This window comes from Meriones unguiculatus, chromosome 10, assembly GCF_030254825.1.
Source record: "Meriones unguiculatus strain TT.TT164.6M chromosome 10, Bangor_MerUng_6.1, whole genome shotgun sequence".
In the NCBI taxonomy this organism is placed as follows: Eukaryota; Metazoa; Chordata; class Mammalia; order Rodentia; family Muridae; genus Meriones; species Meriones unguiculatus.
Window position 1 is genome coordinate 51,772,995 of NC_083358.1, and position 17,956 is coordinate 51,790,950.

The window sequence follows — 17,956 nt, forward strand, 5'->3', positions numbered from 1 at the left end:
AGTCAGGCTAGGAAGTCAAGCAGGAACGTCGAATCAGAAACTGAAAAGGCCATGGAGGAATACTGCATACTGGTTTGCTTCCCATGGCTTGCTCAGACGGCTTTTCTGTATAACCAAGACCACCCGTCCAAAGACTGCAATCATTAATCAAGAAAACACTCCCACAAACTTGCTCTCAGTCCAGTCTTAGGAAGGTATTTTCTTATTTGAGGTTCTGTCTTCCAAAAATGACCCACACTCTATCACGTTGTCACAAAACTAATCAGTTCCCTTGTCAACTTAACATCACCATTAAATCATAACCTTTTCTTTCTTGTTTGTCCCCAAGCTCTTACGCTAACATTAATACCACAATATCAAACACTCCAACTTTTAAAAGTTCCTTATCTTTAAAAGTTCAGTTAGTTATTTTCTGAGTTTTTCATGTCTGCTTTTTTTCTTCTAAAAACCTTTTAAAATATTTTATTAAGCTTCTAAAAATGTTTACCAAGATTTTGTTATAAGCTTCTTTGAAGTTTGAGAGCACAAAGGAGAGACTCTTCACAGCAATGTGGCTAAGAAACTTTTTTTATTATTATTTTTAAGTTTCAGGAGAGTCTTACAGTTCTGTTTCTAAAGACCCTGAATGCTTCTTATAAGTTTGGTTACTTACATTTTCATTATATTTTAAACTGGTGATCATAGTAATGCTGCAACTGTGAATTTCTCTATATTCTCTAAGTGATCATATGGCTTTCTATGAATTTTTATACTCTCATCAGGCACCTTTTGAACTCCATTTTGTTTCTGTTTATCTTCTTGCAGTTTCCAGATTCTGACTCACATAAGTGCTGACTCTTCTCTGTGTTCTTTCTACAGTGATTAAACCTCATTGTCCACTTGACTGGGTTTAAAATCACCAAGGAGACACATTTTTGGGCACTCTATGAGGGAGTTTCCACAGAGACTTAACTAAGGAGGGAAGATCAGCCATGCATAAGAGCAAGGTGCCGTCACTGAATTAAAGGGTAAATGAGCAACACCATTCATCTCTCCCTGCTTCCTGACTGTGCAGGAAATGCGCCCAGCATGGCACAGCAGCCTCAGTAGCCCCCCCGCACCCCTGCCATGAAGGCTGTACACCTCAAACCATGAACCTGAAGCCCTTCCTTCCTACATTGCTTTTACCAGGCATTTTCTCACTGCGATGAAAAGAAAACGAATACCCTTCCAAATCTAATATGTGTGTGTCACAACCTTAAAGTCTACCTTTCACCAGCAGTGGTTTTCATCAACACAAGTCGTCCTCTGGACTAATTGTGCTGTTCAGCTCAGAGCATTTTTTATTTGCTTTTCTCACTTTTCTGGGGGTACTCTTGGTTGGGCAATACCTGTCATGTGTAGTTGTCATAGTGTAGTAATCACTCAACTGATGGAAATTCGGTCATTTCCAATATTTTACTGTTAGTATGCTTAGGATGAAAACCGCACGTGCCCTGTCTCTTCAGGAGGACTTCTTGTGGAGGGAATAATTTCAGGTCAAGGAAATCTGTTTTGAGTGTAATAGGCTTTTTATAGACTACCATAATTCAAAGGTTGCTGCTCTATCATATTTCTCTTCAACTTTTTCCTTCCAATTTTTTTTTTTGAGGGGAGAGTTACCAAGTTTTTTCTATTATGCTCTTCTTTTTTTGCATATTTCAGGGTGATCCCTCTTCACTCCTTTTTGTTCAATGTATCATTTCTTCTTGGCTACTGAAAATTAAGCATCATTTACACACGTCTTTCTGTAAGGCAGATCATGAAGGACTACATAGCAACTGTCCCATTTTTAAATTCTTACCTCCCACACATGCTGTATAATACCAAAGTGAGGCTCTAAGTATTAAATCATTGCCTCCAGTTCCACTTATTCAGCTACAGGTCTGGCACTTAGCACTAGGTGTTGTGCCTTTCTGAACCATGGTCTTACTGTGTTGGGGTTACATGTGCATGTGGCCCCTCCCTCTAGTCTATAGGGGATCCGAAGTCCTTTCCAATAGGTCCTGCAGTGAATCCTCTTGTGTCTGTGTGTCACCCATGTGCTAGATTACTGTGTCATGGACCTCCTGCTTTTTGGATCATCTGGCTTTGAGACTCAGAAAATACTCTTTGCTGAAGTATGGTTTCTCGTCTAGCCTGGGATGCAACACTGGAATCCTCCAATCAACATTTGTGTGCAAAGTACTTTCCAGGTGGCAATTGCCAATCTGGCTTGGTAAGCGTGCAATTCTTGTTAATGCCTGAGACAGTTCACTCAAATAACTCTTTTCTATTACTCAAGTAGAAAAGCTTTTATTTGAGATACATTTTGGAGACTTCAGTGGTGAACAGTTGACTTCATGGCTCTGGGCTTGTGGCCTGATACCTCACCAGAGCAGAAGCATGTGGTAGATGAAGGCCCATCAACATTACTGCAGACAGTAAGGAAAGAGGCTGAGGTCCCCGTCCACTTGACAGTACAGCCTCTGACTTAGTAGCTTCTAACAGCTCCACCTACTGAAGGTTCTGCCACCTCTCAATGTCACCAGGGCACCAAGCAAGCAGTTGACACATGTTCATCAGGGGACAGAGCAGGTGCCAAGTGCAGCAGACACTTGACAACTGATTACAATTGCTAATTGATTCTAAATTGCAGGGAAAAGGAACTGAGCGATACAGTGGCCTGGCACTGACCTCAGGTACCCCTGCCTCAGATGGTCTTTGTGCAGGCAGTAGGACTGTGGCTTTCCAGGCAGTGTAGCTCCTGTGTCCTGGGTTAGAGGCAGTAGCTAAATTTGGATTTCTTTTTACCTAACTTAGCTCAGTGAATCAAACAAAGATGGATTCAGAAGCTCCAAGAGGATGGTGATGTGTCTTCAGTTGTTAGCATCAGTCTTTGTAGCTAGTGCTCATGTACAGTTGAGAACAGTAAACCAGGAACGGCAGGCTGCTAGTTGCTTTATTGAAAAACCATCGCTATTCACGGAAACACCACTCTCTGTGGTAGGAAGATAAACTGTCCTAATTAAACAACACAATTTCTGCCGCTGAAAAAAAATTTGCTTAGCACCAGATAAAAATCTCTTTTGGGGCGGTGAGGAGAAGACTAGCTTAAGATGGTCCTGGAGACTGGATTATGGCAATATTCCCTACTCCTCATAAGCTAGGGAATATTGTCAGAAGACTTCTTGAGCATTGGCTAAGGTCCTGCTGCACACTCTGAGAACTGGAGTTTTTCCTGGTCTCCTGGGTGCTTAGACTGAATTCTTGACTAGAGGGATTCTTCCCACTACATACTCAACACATGCTTCATGAGTACTTGTATCACACGATGTTTCGGGGATCAGTCCAATTTATTATAAAGGGGCCCACATGGACCATCATGGACCCCTTACAGTCAATGGCAGACAACAGTGAACTCTGGTTCTATGCCATAAAACTCCCTAGGCCTTTTCCTTGGCTATAAAAGTCCACAAAATATGGACTCTTTGAAGTAATAAAAATGCTGTGGCAATTTTAAATGGCATTTTTTTTAAAAAAGCATACTAAAAATTGGCATTCTTATAGGTAGTTAAGAATTGTGCTGGGGTGCTTTCATACCTTGTGATGTGGCTGACCAAGGAAGCCAACTCAGGTCAGACTGACCTGATGAGTTTTGTCATTCTTGGAAGATACCTGGTGCAAGAAAAACAGCTCTTTATCCTGAGAACTTGGGCATCCCAGGGTCATATGTAATTTCTTGCTTTAATGTTTCCTGATTTCCTTTCTACTTTCAGACATCTCTAAGGTTGTCCCCAGCCCAGCTAAAGCAGATACAAAGAGCTGACGAAGAGCATCGCAAGACTTAAATGTGCAGGGGGAACTTCAAAGAGTCATCATGTGACTGCTCTGTGCCCTGTGTAGATGGTTGGTTACATGTCAACCACTGTTTTGTTTTTGTTTACAAAATAATTATAGCAACTCTAAGGAATTCCTTTCAACAAGGAGGCCTTTCCGACCAATTGAAACATTTAATAGCAAAAACTGAAGTTTCGTAGACAGAATTCTGCTTCAGACTCCAAAGTAAAATCCCAACCTACATTTCTAGCCTGCTGGCCCTATCGTGTCTGCCCATACAACTGCTTGAGGGAATTGCTTCAAACGTGTGTCTTGCTAATGATGCTTCTCTGGAGACCCCTGACAGCTACACACAGCCCCAGTCTTGGGAAATACTTCACTGAGTTCTATCCCCATTCAACAGTGGCACTGGGGAAACAGGTTGTCTTTTATTTACCTTTGTTAGCTCGGATTGCAGCAGGGTGCCTTCCCAGATGAACACTTGATGGTTGCTGAGCTGAGGTGAACAGACTGATATTCACTGACTACTATCTGATCAGCAAACAAGGGAAGCCAGAGAAGCACAGTGAACTGTCAGAAACTAAGAGGAACCCAAGCAGAGCAGAGCTGGATGGTAGGCACTTCAATGCCTATGAAAGCCAGAGAAATGTTAAATTAGGAACCCCAAAGACCTTGACAGGAAAGCGCAAGAGCTTGAATTCTTATATCGACAGCCAGAACACAACAACCACCACCACAAGACTCAGCCCCACCCCAAGCTCCTGCTCATGTGCCTGTGAGTATGTTTTTACAGTTTTGGGAATCAGGCTTGCTTATTGCCTAGTTCTCTAATGTAGAACTCAAAGAATCCAAGAGCAGAAATCCAGAAGGTCGACAGTTGAAATAACAATTATCTGCCTTTTTTCAAAGTCAGCTACTGGTGACCTAAGCCCTAAGCCCTAATTTGCACACTGCAATGAACCACAAGTTGGGACAGGACTAGAGCCAGGATCACAGGGAGAGTCACACAGAAACATACCTAGTACAGTAGCATGTCGAACCTGACAATTTAGTCAACGTATGGCTAGTGTTGCCCTCAAAACTGCCCTACTCCAAAGACTGTGAAGTAGCATGGAGCCTGTGCGTGCTACCTGTTTACAAGGCAAGTGTGCAAACAAACCAAGCTGTTCATACAATTATCATCCCTTTATCTTTTTGTATAAACAAGAACCCTCCATTTTAGGAAGTGTATAAAATCCTACTCTAAAGATCCAAGTCATTGTCTTCCTGAAACTTTTCTAAAACACTGTTTTATAGGACAGTTAAGCAGTAAGATAAACAGTGGCTGGACATGGACCATGCTAACAGCTAAAACACTGTGGTCACAACACAGACCTCAAGCCATGAGTGGCCATCCCCCAACTGCACGAACAGTGGTTTTTGCTCACTGCTTAGCAGGGGTCTATGTTCAGACTACAAACTGTTGTTCATAGAACAAATGACACAAGACAATCAACTACATAAAGTAATAAGAAACAGGAAGATGTGTTCATCTGAAGAAAAACAAAACCAAAAGTGAGTATCCGAACCTTTTCTCCTTGCTATGAGATTTCTAAAAGCCTGTCCTTCTACTCAGTCTAAAAGAAACCCAGTATAGAGCAGGCGTAATAAGTAGCCAAAGGTCAGGAGCTACAAAGAAATAAGGCTTTTCACACACACAACAAGACATGGGCTTCAGTATGCTACAGAATTTACTCCCAGTTAAGATACTATGAAAACCGAAGCAGAATGTTCTTAACGTGTTGAATTTGTGAACTCACACTTTTAAGTAAAACTTTGCGACTAGTGTCACACATACAGAATGATTAAACAACCATGAAACATTTAATAGGTGAGCACACTGAATACCACAGACCCCAGATAAGCGTGCTGAGTTCAAGAACACCGGCAGCTGGCGACCAGCATGCATGAGTATTCTAACAATCAGAAGTTAGAAAACTGGCTGAGCGCTTTCCCAGGTGGGGGCTTGTCTTTGCCTTCTCTATAGACTGACCTGATATTAGTTTTCAAAGAATGCTTTTCAGCTCAGGAATTCCTCAGGGTCCAAGACAGCCATGGTTGATGAGGGGACTGGTGGTTACATAAGGCTGAGCAGGCTCGGAGGCCCAGAGGATCAGCAGGACTATTTGAATCAGAACATTTTATTCAAAGGTATAAAGTCAATCAGTTAAGAAGTTCTAAAATGAAGCTGTGTGTGGTAGTGTATGACTTTTATCCCAGCACTTAGAAGGCTGAGGCAGACAGATCACCATGAGTTCAATGACAGCATGAACTACATAGTAAGATCCTATCTTACAGAACACCAAACCAAACAAAGAAAACAAAGAGAAAGAAAAAACAAAAAACAGTTTTGAGATGCACTCCCAAACCAAAGAGGGCTTGCACGCTACTCTCTGCTCTGATGCCACTCCACTGTGTCCAATCCCTAGAATCGTATTTTTAGTACATGAAACTCAATCAAAAGAATACTGATCAAACAGGGTAGGACAGACTTGGGGGAGGTGTGGCAGCGACACAGGGCATCCTGGCAAGAGTCAGTCGTCATAAGACAAGAATCATCTTGCCCATCTTCCCACTGCGGTGTATGATGTCTTCATGCGCCTGGGCTGCCTTCTCCAGGGGGTACTCATATCCAATCACAGGTTTCAGCCAACCTTTTTCCATCCCTGCTTGGAGGATGCCTGCAAACTGCTGAAATTCCTCCTAGGGGAAAGTGATTGAAAAAAAAAAAAAGTGTGTTTGTAGTTATCTGTTTCTTAGCAATGGACCACACTACTCATGACTGGAGGCATTAAGGAACTTCAGAATCTGAGAGTCAAACCAGAAAGGTCCTCGTGCAAATATGCAGAACTGACAGTTTTCCCAGAACTACATTTTAATTCTCTGTCACATGCATATGCCTGGGACAGAGACAGCATAGAAAATGCTGTCTTGAGCTAGCTCTGATTACAATGTCCTCTCTCCATGCTTCTGCTCTCTGGAACCATCTGAGACTAACTGGTATCTACTCTCTAGTCAGGTGACAAGCTTAAACATGTACTTTAACCATCAATGTGCTGACTAGACAAACTTCCCAGCGTTTACATTAGCACAGTCAGAACCACCACCTTCCCTACCTTAGTGGACGAAAACAGAGAAACTCCAATTATGCTGGTCTCCTTTGCCATGGTGTCCCTTGGGTTTATTTCAATGGGACCTCGACAGCCAACAACCTACCATGGGAACAACAGGCACAGAGCTGAAGACTGCTGTGAAATGAGGTCGAGCAGCAGAGACAGTCAAAGCGCTGCACTTACGATGACGCGTCCGCCACGGGACAGAAGCTTCAGGTCATGGCTAAGGTTCTTGTTTGCCAGCATCTCGATAATCACATCAACACCCCCTTGCTTGATACCAGCAGACTCCTGTGTGAAAGAAGGAAATGAAGGTGAAAGGCGGACAAATCGCTTCTCTCGAAGTACATTTCATAGAACTGCTGTGTAAATGACATGGAAACTCTTAAGACTGCATGTTTTAAAAGAATCTAATTACAGAGAAATGATGCTGTTCAAGAACCAGCCACACAAATTCACGGAGCGACAAGATGGCGGCGCTGGGAGAACACTGTGTCTGAGGAGCAGGAGAGCAGTGTTGGCACAGCGACCAGGACACTGAACTCAGGGACCTAAAACACTAGCGTTTGTGATTGCCAGGTGAGAGGAAAGCCTACGGTGTGGAAATTAATTGGGACTGACCTCAGGTCACCCAGTCAATACCTGGTAAAGGTCCTGGGGACTGGAGGGAGCACCCACCATCTGAGATCGGCGCCCCCAGCCTCCTGCAGCATCCCCAGCCAACATGCAGGACCGGGACACACAGCCTCCAGACCAGAGCGGCACCTGCAGCCACCATTCCAGACCGGGGTGCACAACCTACAGACCAGAGCAGCGCCCCCAGCCTCCATCCCAGACAGGGACACACAGCTTCCGGCCCAGAGTGAGGCGCCCAGCCTCCAGAACAGAAAGGAGCCCTCAGTTGCCAGCCTAGAAAGGAGTGCACAGCCTCCGGACCAGTGCAGTGCTCCCAGCCGCCATCTCAAACTTGGGCACACAATCTCCTGGCCCAGAGCGGAGCACTCAGCCTCTGGCCCAAAGACTTGCTGGGCTCTCCTCTCACCTACCCAGACAGAACTGTGTGTCCCAGGGTACCAGACTGAGTTTCCCTGTTGGGAGAAAACCCCATAGCTAGGGAAAAAGCAGGTTCTTCAAGAGGGCTGTACCTGGAAAACAGTGTAACAACAGCAGCAGTTCACTAAATTCAGAACGAGAAACCCAGCAGTGGGGCAGCTGTCTTGAGGACTTCTACAGGTGAGAGGAAAGCCCCCCTAACTAACAAAGACCACAGCTACTACTCAGGTCTATACGCCTGAGGTGAGCAGTGGCAATTCCTGAGAAACACTGGCCATACAGTGACCATACCCAAAAAGCAGAGGAGGCCTCCTTCAGGAAAAATCATCTTCCGGCCAAGGGGATTCTCCCTACCTCAGGATTCCAGGATGCACCAGAAACTAACAGCCAACATCTAAAACAGCCCAATGGGTAGAGGTCAACGTAAAAGCTCAACCAACAAAAGACAGAACAATATGGCATCTCCAGAACCCAGCCATCCAGGGGCGAGCAGCCCTGGACACCCCAGCATAATTGAAATTCAAGAAGATGACCTCACATCTACGCTGATGAAGAGGATAATAGAGGAAACAAATAAAAAACGTAAAGAATTAGAGGAAGATAAAATCAAACAGATCATGGCTATCCATAAAGAAATGGAGAGAGTTATACGGGAAAATGCAGCCAAACAGTTTGTGGCCTTCAGAGAAGAAATAATTAAATCACTGAAAGAAATAAAAGAAACAGAGTTGAAGGAACTAAAAGAAAAACAGGAAAATACAATCAGACAGGTGAAGGAAATAAACAAAACAAATCAAGATCTGAAGATAAAATTGGAAGACTTAAAGAAAACACAAATGGAGGAAATCATGGAGAGGAAGAATTTAGGGAAGAAAACAGGAACTACAGAGGTAAGCATAACCAACAGACTACAAGAGATGGAAGAAAGAATCTCAGGTGTAGAGGATACAATGGAAGAAATCAATGTATCCGTCAAAGAAAATGTTAAATCCGAAAAATTCCTGACACAGACCATTCAAGAAATCCAAGACAATATGAAAAGACAAACCTAAGAATAATAGGAAGAGAGGAAAAGGAAGATTCCCTGCTTCAAGGCCCAGAAAATATCTTCAACAAAATCATAGAAGAAAATTTCCCCAACTTAAAGGAGAGGCCTATAAGATTACAAGAGGCCTACAGAACACCTAATAAATTAGACCAGAAAAGAAAATCCTCCCGCCACATAATAATCAAAACAGTAAGTATACAGAACAAAGAAAAAGTACTGAAAGCTGTAAGGGAAAAAGGCCAAGTAACATATAATGGCAAACTCATCAGGATCACACCTGACTTCTCAACAGAGACTATGAAAGTCAGAAGGGCCTGGACTGATATAATGCAGACCCTAAGAGAACACAGATGTCAGTCCAGGCTATTATATCCAGCAAAACTCTCAGTCATCATAGATAGAGAAAACAAGATATTCAATGACAAAAACAAATTCAAACAATACCTACCCACAAATCCAGCATTACAGAATATACTAGAAGAAAAAATACAACCCAGGAAAACTAACTACATTCAGGAAAACATAGGAAATAAATAACCTCACTACAGCAAAACCAAAAGTAGCCAAACACACAAACACACTACTATAGCCAACAGCAAAATCAAAGCAACTAACCGCCACTGGTCATTAATCTCCCTTAACATCAATGGACTCAACTCTCGAATAAAAAGACACAGACTAACAGAATGGATACACAAACAAGACCCAACAATCTGCTGGATACACGAAACACACCTAAGTCACAAAGATAGGCATTACCTGAGAGTAAAGGGCTGGAAGACAGTTTTCTAAGCAAATGGACCCAAGAAGCAAGCAGGAGTAGCCATTCTAATATCTAATAAAATAGACTTTCAACCAAAATTAATCAAAAGATATGGGGAAGGTAATTTCATACTCATCAAAGGAAAACTCCACCAAGAAGACACCAAAATTCTGAACATATATGTCCCAAACACAAAAGCACCCACATTTGTAAATGAAACATTAATAAAACTGAAACCACACATAGATCCTCACACATTAATAGTGGGAGACTTCAACACCCCACTCTCAACAAAGGACAGGTCAACAAACCAGAAGTTAAACAAAGAAACTCTAACAGAGGTCATGAATCAAATGGACCTAACAGATGTCTACAGAACCTTTCACCCAAACACAAAAGAATTTACCTTCTTCTCAGCACCTCATGGAACCTTCTCCAAAATAGACCATATAATTGGTCACAAAACAAGACTCAACAGATTAAAAAAAAAAAGATTGTAATAATCCCATGTATCCTATCTGATCACCATGGACTAAAACTGGATCTCAATGACAAAAGAAATAACAAAAAGCCCACACACAAATGGAAACTAAACAACTTGCTACTCAATGACAGTTGGGTCAGGGAAGAAATAAAGAAAGAAATCAAAGTATTCCTAGAATTCAATGAAAAAGAAGGCACAACATACCCAAACTTATGGGACACAATGAAAGCAGTGCTAAGAGGAAAATTCATAGCACTAAGTGCCTTCAAGAAGAAATTCGAAACCTCTCATGCCAGTGACTTAATGGCTCAACTAAAAGCCCTAGGAAAAAAAGATGCAGACACACCAAAGAGGAGAAGACTGCTGGAAATAATCAAACTCAGGGCTGAAATCAATAAATTAGAAACAAATAAAACAATTCAAAGAATCAATGAAACCAAGAGCTGATTCTTTGAGAAAATCAACAAGATAGACAAACCCTTAGCCAAATTAACTAAACGGCAAAGAGACACTATCCAAATCAACAAAATCAGAAATGAAAAGGGGGACATAACGACAGACACTGAGGATATCCAAACAATCATTAGGACTTAATTCAAAAGTCTATATGCCACAAAATTTGAAAATCTAAATGAAACGCACAATTTTCTTGATCGATTCCACTTACCAAACTGAATCAAGACCAGGTAAATCAATTAAATAGTCCTATATCGCCTAAGGAAATAGAAGCAGTCATCAAAAGTCTTCCATCCAAAAAAAAAAAAAAAAAAAGCCCAGGACCAGATGGTTTCAGCACAGAATTCTACCAGACATTCAAAGAAGAGCTAATTCCAATACTCTTCAAACTATTCCACAAGATAGAAACAGAAGGAACACTACCAAACTCATTCTATGAAACCACAGTCACCTTGGTACCTAAACCTCACAAAGACTCAACAAAGAGAATTTCAGGCCAATCTCCCTTATGAACATTGATGTAAAAATACTCAACAAAATACTTGCAAACCGAATAAAAGAACACAACAAAGATATCATCCACTATGACCAAGTAGGCTTCATCCCAGGCATGCAGGGATGGTTCAATATACGGAAATCCATCAATGTGAGCCACAATATTAACAAACTGGAAAAAAAAAAAACATGATAATCTCCTTAGATGCAGAAAAAGCATTTGACAAAATCCAACATCCATTCATGTTTAAAGTTTTGGAGAGATCAGGGATACAAGGCAAATTTCTAAACATAGTAAAAGCAATATACAGTAAGCCTATAGCCAACATCAAACTAAATGGAGAGAATCTTAAAGCAATCCCACTGAAGTCAGGGACAAGGCAAAGCTGCCCACTCTCTCTATATCGCTTCAGCATAGTTCTGAAAGTCCTTGATAGAGCAATAAGACAATTGAAGGAGATCAAGGGGATACAAATTGGAAAGGCAGAAGTGAAATTATCACTATTTGCAGATGATGTGATAGTATACCTGAGTGACCCCAAAAATTCTACCAGGGAACAGCTGATAAACACCTTCAGCAAAGGGGCTGGGTAAAAAATCAACTCAAAAAAATCAGTAGCCCTCATGTATACAAAAGACAAAAGGGCTGAGAAAGAAATTGAGGAAACAACACCCTTAACAATAGCCACAAAAGACATAAAGTACCTTGGTGTAACCCTAACCAAGCAAGTCAAAGACTTGTATGAAAAAAAATTCAAGTCTCTGAAGAAAGAATTAGAAGACGATATCAGAAGATAGAGAGATCTCCCATGCTCGTGGCTTGGCAGGATTAACATAGTAAAAATGACCATCTTACCAAAAGCAATCTACAGATTCAATGCAATTCCTATCAAATTACCAACACAATTGTTTACAGACTTGGAAAGAAAAATTCTCAACTTCATACAGAATAACAAGAAACCCAGAATTCCGAAAACAATCCTTTACAATAAAAGATCTTCTGGAGGTATCTCCATCCCTGATTTCAAGCTGTACTATAGAGCAACAATACTAAAAACTGCCTGGTACTGGCATAGAAACAGACTGGTGGATCAACCCAACAGAAGACCTAGAAAGAAATCCACAACTTATGGACACCTGATCTTTGACAAACATGCCAAAACCATAGAATGGAAAAAAGATAGCATCTTCAACAAATGGTGCTGGTCTGACTGGATGTCTACATATAGAAAAATGCAAATAGATCCATACTTATCACCCTGCACAAAACTAAAGTCCAAGTGGATCAAAGACCTCAACATAAAACCAGACACATTAAATCAGTTAGAAGAAAAAGTGGGGAAGACCCTAGAACTCATTGGTACAGGAGACAACTTCCTGAACAGAACACCAACACCATAGGCTCTAAGAGCAACAATCAATAAATGGGACCTCATGAAACTGAAAAGCTTCTGTAAAGCAAAGGACACCGTCATCAAAACAAAACGACTGCCTACAGATTGGGAAAGAATCTTCACCAATCCTCTATCTGACAGAGGGCTAATATCCAGTATATATAAAGAACTAAAGAAGTTGAAAAGCAACAAACCAAGTAATCCAATTAAAAAATGGGGAACAGAGATAAACAGGGAATTCTCAATAGAGGAATATTGAATGGCAGAGTAACACTTAAAGAAATGCTCAACCTCATTAACCATCAGGGAAATACAAATCAAAACGATCCTGAGATTTCACCTTACATCCATCAGAATGGCCAAGATCAAAACATGAAGTGACAACACATGCTGGAGAGGTTGTGGAGAAAGGGAACCCTCCTCCACTCCTGGTGGGAATGTAAACTTGTATAACCACTCTGGAAATCAATCTGGTGCTTTCTCAGACAACAGGAATATCGCTTCTTCAAGATCCAGCTATACCACTCCTAGGCATATATCCAAAAGAGGCCCAAGTACATAATAAGGACATATGCTCAACCATGTTTGTAGCAGCTTTATTTGTAATAGCCAGAAGCTGGAAACAACACAGATGCCCCTCAACTGAAGAATGGATACAGAAATTGTGGGACATCTACACAATGGAATATTACTCAGCAATGAAAAACAAGGAAATCATGAAATTTGCAGGTAAATGGTGGGACCTGGAAAGGATCATCCTGAGTGAGCTATCCCAGAAGCAGAAAGACACACATGGTATATACTCACTCATATAGACATATAATATAGGATAAACCTACTAAAATCTGTACATCTAAAGAAACTAATCAAGAGGGAGGACTCTAACTAAAATGCTCAATCCCCATCCAGAAAGGCAAAGAGGATGGACACCAGAAGAAGAAAACAGGAAACAAGTTAGGAGCCTCCCACAGAGGGCCTCTGAAAGGCTCTGCCCTGCAGACTATCAAAGCAGATGTTGAGACTTATGGCCAAACTTTGGGCAGAATGCAGGGAATCTTATGAAAGAAGTGGGAAATAATAGTTAGATCTGGAGAGGACAGGAGGTCCACAAGGAGAGCAACAGAACCAAAAAAATTTGAGCACAGGGGTCTTTCCAGAGACTCATACTCCAACCAATTACCATGCACGGAGATAACCTAGATCCCCTGCACAGATGTAGCCCATGGCAGTTCAGTGTCCAAGTGGGTTTCATAACAATGGGAACCGGGACTGCTTCTGACATAAACTGATTGGCCTGTTCTTTGATCACCTCCCCCTGAGTGGGGAGCAGCCTTACCAGGCCACAGAGGAAGACAATACAGCCACTCCTGATGAGACTTAACAGACTAGGTTCAGAAGGAAGAAAAAGAAACCCTCCCCTACCAGTGGACTTGGGAGGGGAGTGTGTGGAGAAGGGGGAGGAAGGGAGGAATTGGGAAGGGAAGAGGGAGGGAACTAGAGGGGAGATACAAAGTAAATAAAGTATATTAAAAAAATTTTTTAAAAAAGCTTAATTCATGCCATTAAAAAAACAAAACAAAACAAAACAAAACAAAACAAAACCAGCCACACTCTGTAGTTTGAACTCAGAAGCGTCAGATAAACTGCCATATCAGAGAAGCTCTATATGCATGCTGTGTGCTTGTGTGCATGTGAGTACCTGTGAGTGTGTGTGCCTGTTTATCTGTAAGGGGTGGATGGGCGTGGGTGGGTACATGTATGGAGAGGGCAGTAGGCACATATCTGTGGGTGGCTGTGGTGTGTATTTCTGCCTGTGTGTATATTCAGTTGGGTTATATGTGGTTTTTCATCTGCTTGATATATGGATTCTTTCTGTTTACACTGCTAGGTATTGGTTCTCTACATTTAAAACTGGTTCTTGAAGAACCAGCAATGTTATCTTTATTGCAGTTATATTTGCTTTGTTTTATTTTAACAAGAAAGGAGTACTTACACCAGGCGTGACAGAAGGCAAAGAACGGACGCAATACACTTAAGACTAGGACTCAGGCTAGAAAACACACATGTACTCCTTTCATATAAAGCTTGGGGTCTGTACTAGCAGAGGTGTGCCATGAGTTACAGAAGAAAGAGTGAACTTTAATTGCCTACACTGGCCAAAGAAAGTTCCTCAGAGGAAATGACCTGGAGTATGAGGCAGAGTCTCCTAAACCTAAGAAGGAAGATGAGGGAAGCTACACCAGGACCTTTGGGGAACACGCCCTCAAGCCACGGCGTTGTGGGAGAAGAAAATGTAAACTTACAGTAAACATGCAGAGCGGTGTGATAAGAGAAGAACTAGGTGTTTTGTTCTTGTTTATATTCCACTTTGGACAGAGTTCCATTTTAGTTATCTCTTGACACAGATATTTAAAGGGGCAAAGACTGCCGGAAACATAGAAGATAGGGGCTCTGAGCTCAGAGACACTCATCAAGGCTGAGGTAACGCAGGCTTACACAGCAGACAACAGGAACGTTGAGATGTCAGGGTAAAACCAACTCGAAGGACAGCAGGGGTAGGCTGACAGGGAGGCAGCTCAGGGCAACCTGGCTGCTGCACAAGCTTCTCCACAGCCAGCACCACGGAAAGAGCTGGAGGCAGAGATGCATAGATCCTGGTCTTGCTGCCCAGCCAGGAGGGAATGGTGAGCTCCAGCTCACTGAGAGGCACGGTCTCAGAATATAAGGTGGAGGACGACAAAAGATTAAACTCTGTCCTCCACACATCCATGCACAGGTGCACACGCACACATTAACATGCACCACACATACACACATACGCACACAGACACAGACACACACATAACAATCTGAAAACAGACACAGGCAATGAGATAAGGGTTCCTGTGAGGGTGACAGATGAGTGGCAATGACTGCTAGCTAGTGACACAAAGAGAGGGAACTCAGGTCAGAGAGCAAACCAAGCGCTCACAGACACAGGCATACAACATGTAACAAGGAGGAAGGAGGTTGATAGTGAAGTCAGTGCGTAGGAGCACAGCTAGTTTCCAAAATATGCAATACAGATCTCATGCTCCTGAGAATGAAGACAGACACAAGCCCAGCCTGGACACAGGACACACCACTGACCCCCCTGTGTGTATGTCAAACTACAGGAAGGCAGAACAGCACGGGGGGTTGGGGAGAAGGAGCAGTGTGCATCTCTGTGTTCCTGCAAGGTAGGCAGTAAAGGAATGGGAGACGCGAGGGGAGAGGAGAGAAGACACCTGGGAACAGGAGAGACAGGAGCCGGCAGGGAGGTGAAGGGGTGACCCCGGTGGCCTGAAGGCTGACGATGGAGAAACAAGCAGCCACTTACCCCATCACCCATCTTTGCTCACCTCTGAGACAGTCCTGAGAAAGGCATCAGGAGAGATCACAGGGTGCCAGCTCCCCTGTGCGTGGCACAGCAGAGCCTTGACCGGTTGGTCATTTCTGGCAAGGTGGAATACACCCACCCACATATTCTTCCTTGGGTAATGACCTCTATAAAGCACTCAGCACCTGGGAAATTCTCATTCTCCTGGTTCAAGTGCTTCTGAGGGGGGCGGGGGAGGGAGTGCTGAGTTACGCAAATAGGGACTTCAGGATTGAGGAGAGGGTAGGACACAAGCCATCGGCAAAGCACTTGCCAGGCAAAACAGACAGATAAGATCCCGCAGGAAGCATGCCATAGCAACAATGATCTGATCGCCTCTCACCGTGGGGGAGGGCCCCGTTCACAAGCAGCATCTTCCCAGGACAGGCACATCTGATTTGTAACTGTGAGAACCTCAGCCGCAATGGAATTTCACATTTGTAGCAGCTGCACTAAGAGCGTCTAGCTGCAAGCTTTCCTTATGATGTCATCTTTCAATGGGAGGCTACATCTCATTTAATACACAAGCACGGCACAAACATGACAGCAAACACTGGAATACCAGGTGCCTGTGCCTTTAAATCAATTAAAACACATATGGGATGACAGCCTCTATAGATATGAAAATTCAAGTAATTTTATTTGTTAAGCAAAATCATATCAATTCACTAAGAGGGTAATTGTTAAAATAACTTATTTTAAAAACTAAGTAAGTCTCTCAGAAGCAATGGTTGACTTTGGTAAACTGCAGAAAACTTTACCTCTATTTTATCAATATAATTAACTTCTTTGTGATTAAACACTTCATGGGCTCCATTTTGCAGAACAAGCTTTTTTCCTTCCTCAGAACCAGCTGTGCCCAAAACCTTTAGACCATGAGCTCTGGCAATCTGGCATGAAGCTAATCCAACCTGAAAAATAAAATATAACCTTGACATTACATGCTCTCCGCCTCCCCAAAAGGCCTCCCTTTCCTCCAGGGCAAACCCTGGCCTGAGGGTGCAGATGGTGAAGGGCAGGGTGGCTAAATGGGTACAGTGGGAATGTGCCTAGGATGTTCAAAAGGCAGAAAGAGGGATGGCATGAGCCAGGAACAGGGCACGTGACCCAGTGGAGAGGAGGTCAAAGGCCAAGGTCCATGGTAAGATAAAGACTGTGGATAATATTGAGAGCCATGGCAATCACTGGAGAGTCTAGGCATTCAAGAAGTGCAAAGACCCCTATAGACATTGACAGCTATACAGCAAGGAAGTGGGGGCGGTGTAAAATTTCCTGTTGATAATTGCTGATGCAGAGAAGGTCGAGGCTTGGAGTTTCTGACTGCAACCATTTGGGAAGGAAACAAAACCCTTCCCAAACATGGTTTGTATTAAGTTTTTCATATCCCCAGTTCTATTCAGTCAAATTTAGAAACTCACTGCTTGAAAAGAAAATAAAAATTCAGCCATTTCTTTTTTCTTTTGAGAAACTCATTATGTAGCCCAGGCTGGCCTGAACTCATGGTGATCCTCTGCCTCAGCTATGTCCAGCGTGAGCTGTTATTTTCTGTTAAAGATCGGAGTCTCCTACGTAGACCAGGACTTCTTCGATGTTTTCTCCTCCTGACCACCATTTGCTTATACCACCATTTGCTTATACCATTGTTTATACGACCTTGGGTATACAGATGCATGAAACAGACACATAAATCTGGCGCCTCAGGGGTTGGCCCACTAGTCTGACTTTACAACCGCCAAGGGTAAAAAGACACTCCACATAACCATGGAATACAGGAGTGTTAGGCCACATCAGAAACTGTTGAAAACCCTATCCTACTCTCTTGCCAAAATTTAGTGAGTTATTTTAAAATAAAACTCAAGCTTCCTTTGTGCATACGG

At 42.6% G+C, this 17,956-nt stretch overlaps 1 protein-coding gene across 8 annotated transcripts in view; it reads right to left on the bottom strand.

Annotated features, from left to right (window-relative positions):
• Positions 1 to 6,001: 6,001 nt before the first annotated feature.
• Positions 6,002 to 17,956, bottom strand: part of Cryz (crystallin zeta) — a 31,868-nt gene continuing 19,913 nt past the window's right edge. For 7 of the 8 annotated variants that reach the window (XM_060392456.1, XM_060392451.1, XM_060392454.1 and 4 more), the window contains 4 exons: positions 16,841 to 16,990; positions 7,173 to 7,280; positions 6,993 to 7,088; positions 6,002 to 6,579 (listed from right to left, as the gene is read on the bottom strand). In XM_060392456.1, the coding sequence (XP_060248439.1) occupies positions 6,418 to 6,579; positions 6,993 to 7,088; positions 7,173 to 7,280; positions 16,841 to 16,990 (516 nt within the window). In that variant the 3' untranslated portion in view covers positions 6,002 to 6,417. The remainder of the gene's footprint in view (positions 6,580 to 6,992; positions 7,089 to 7,172; positions 7,281 to 16,840; positions 16,991 to 17,956) is intronic. The other variant, XM_021626755.2, reaches the window with a different exon arrangement.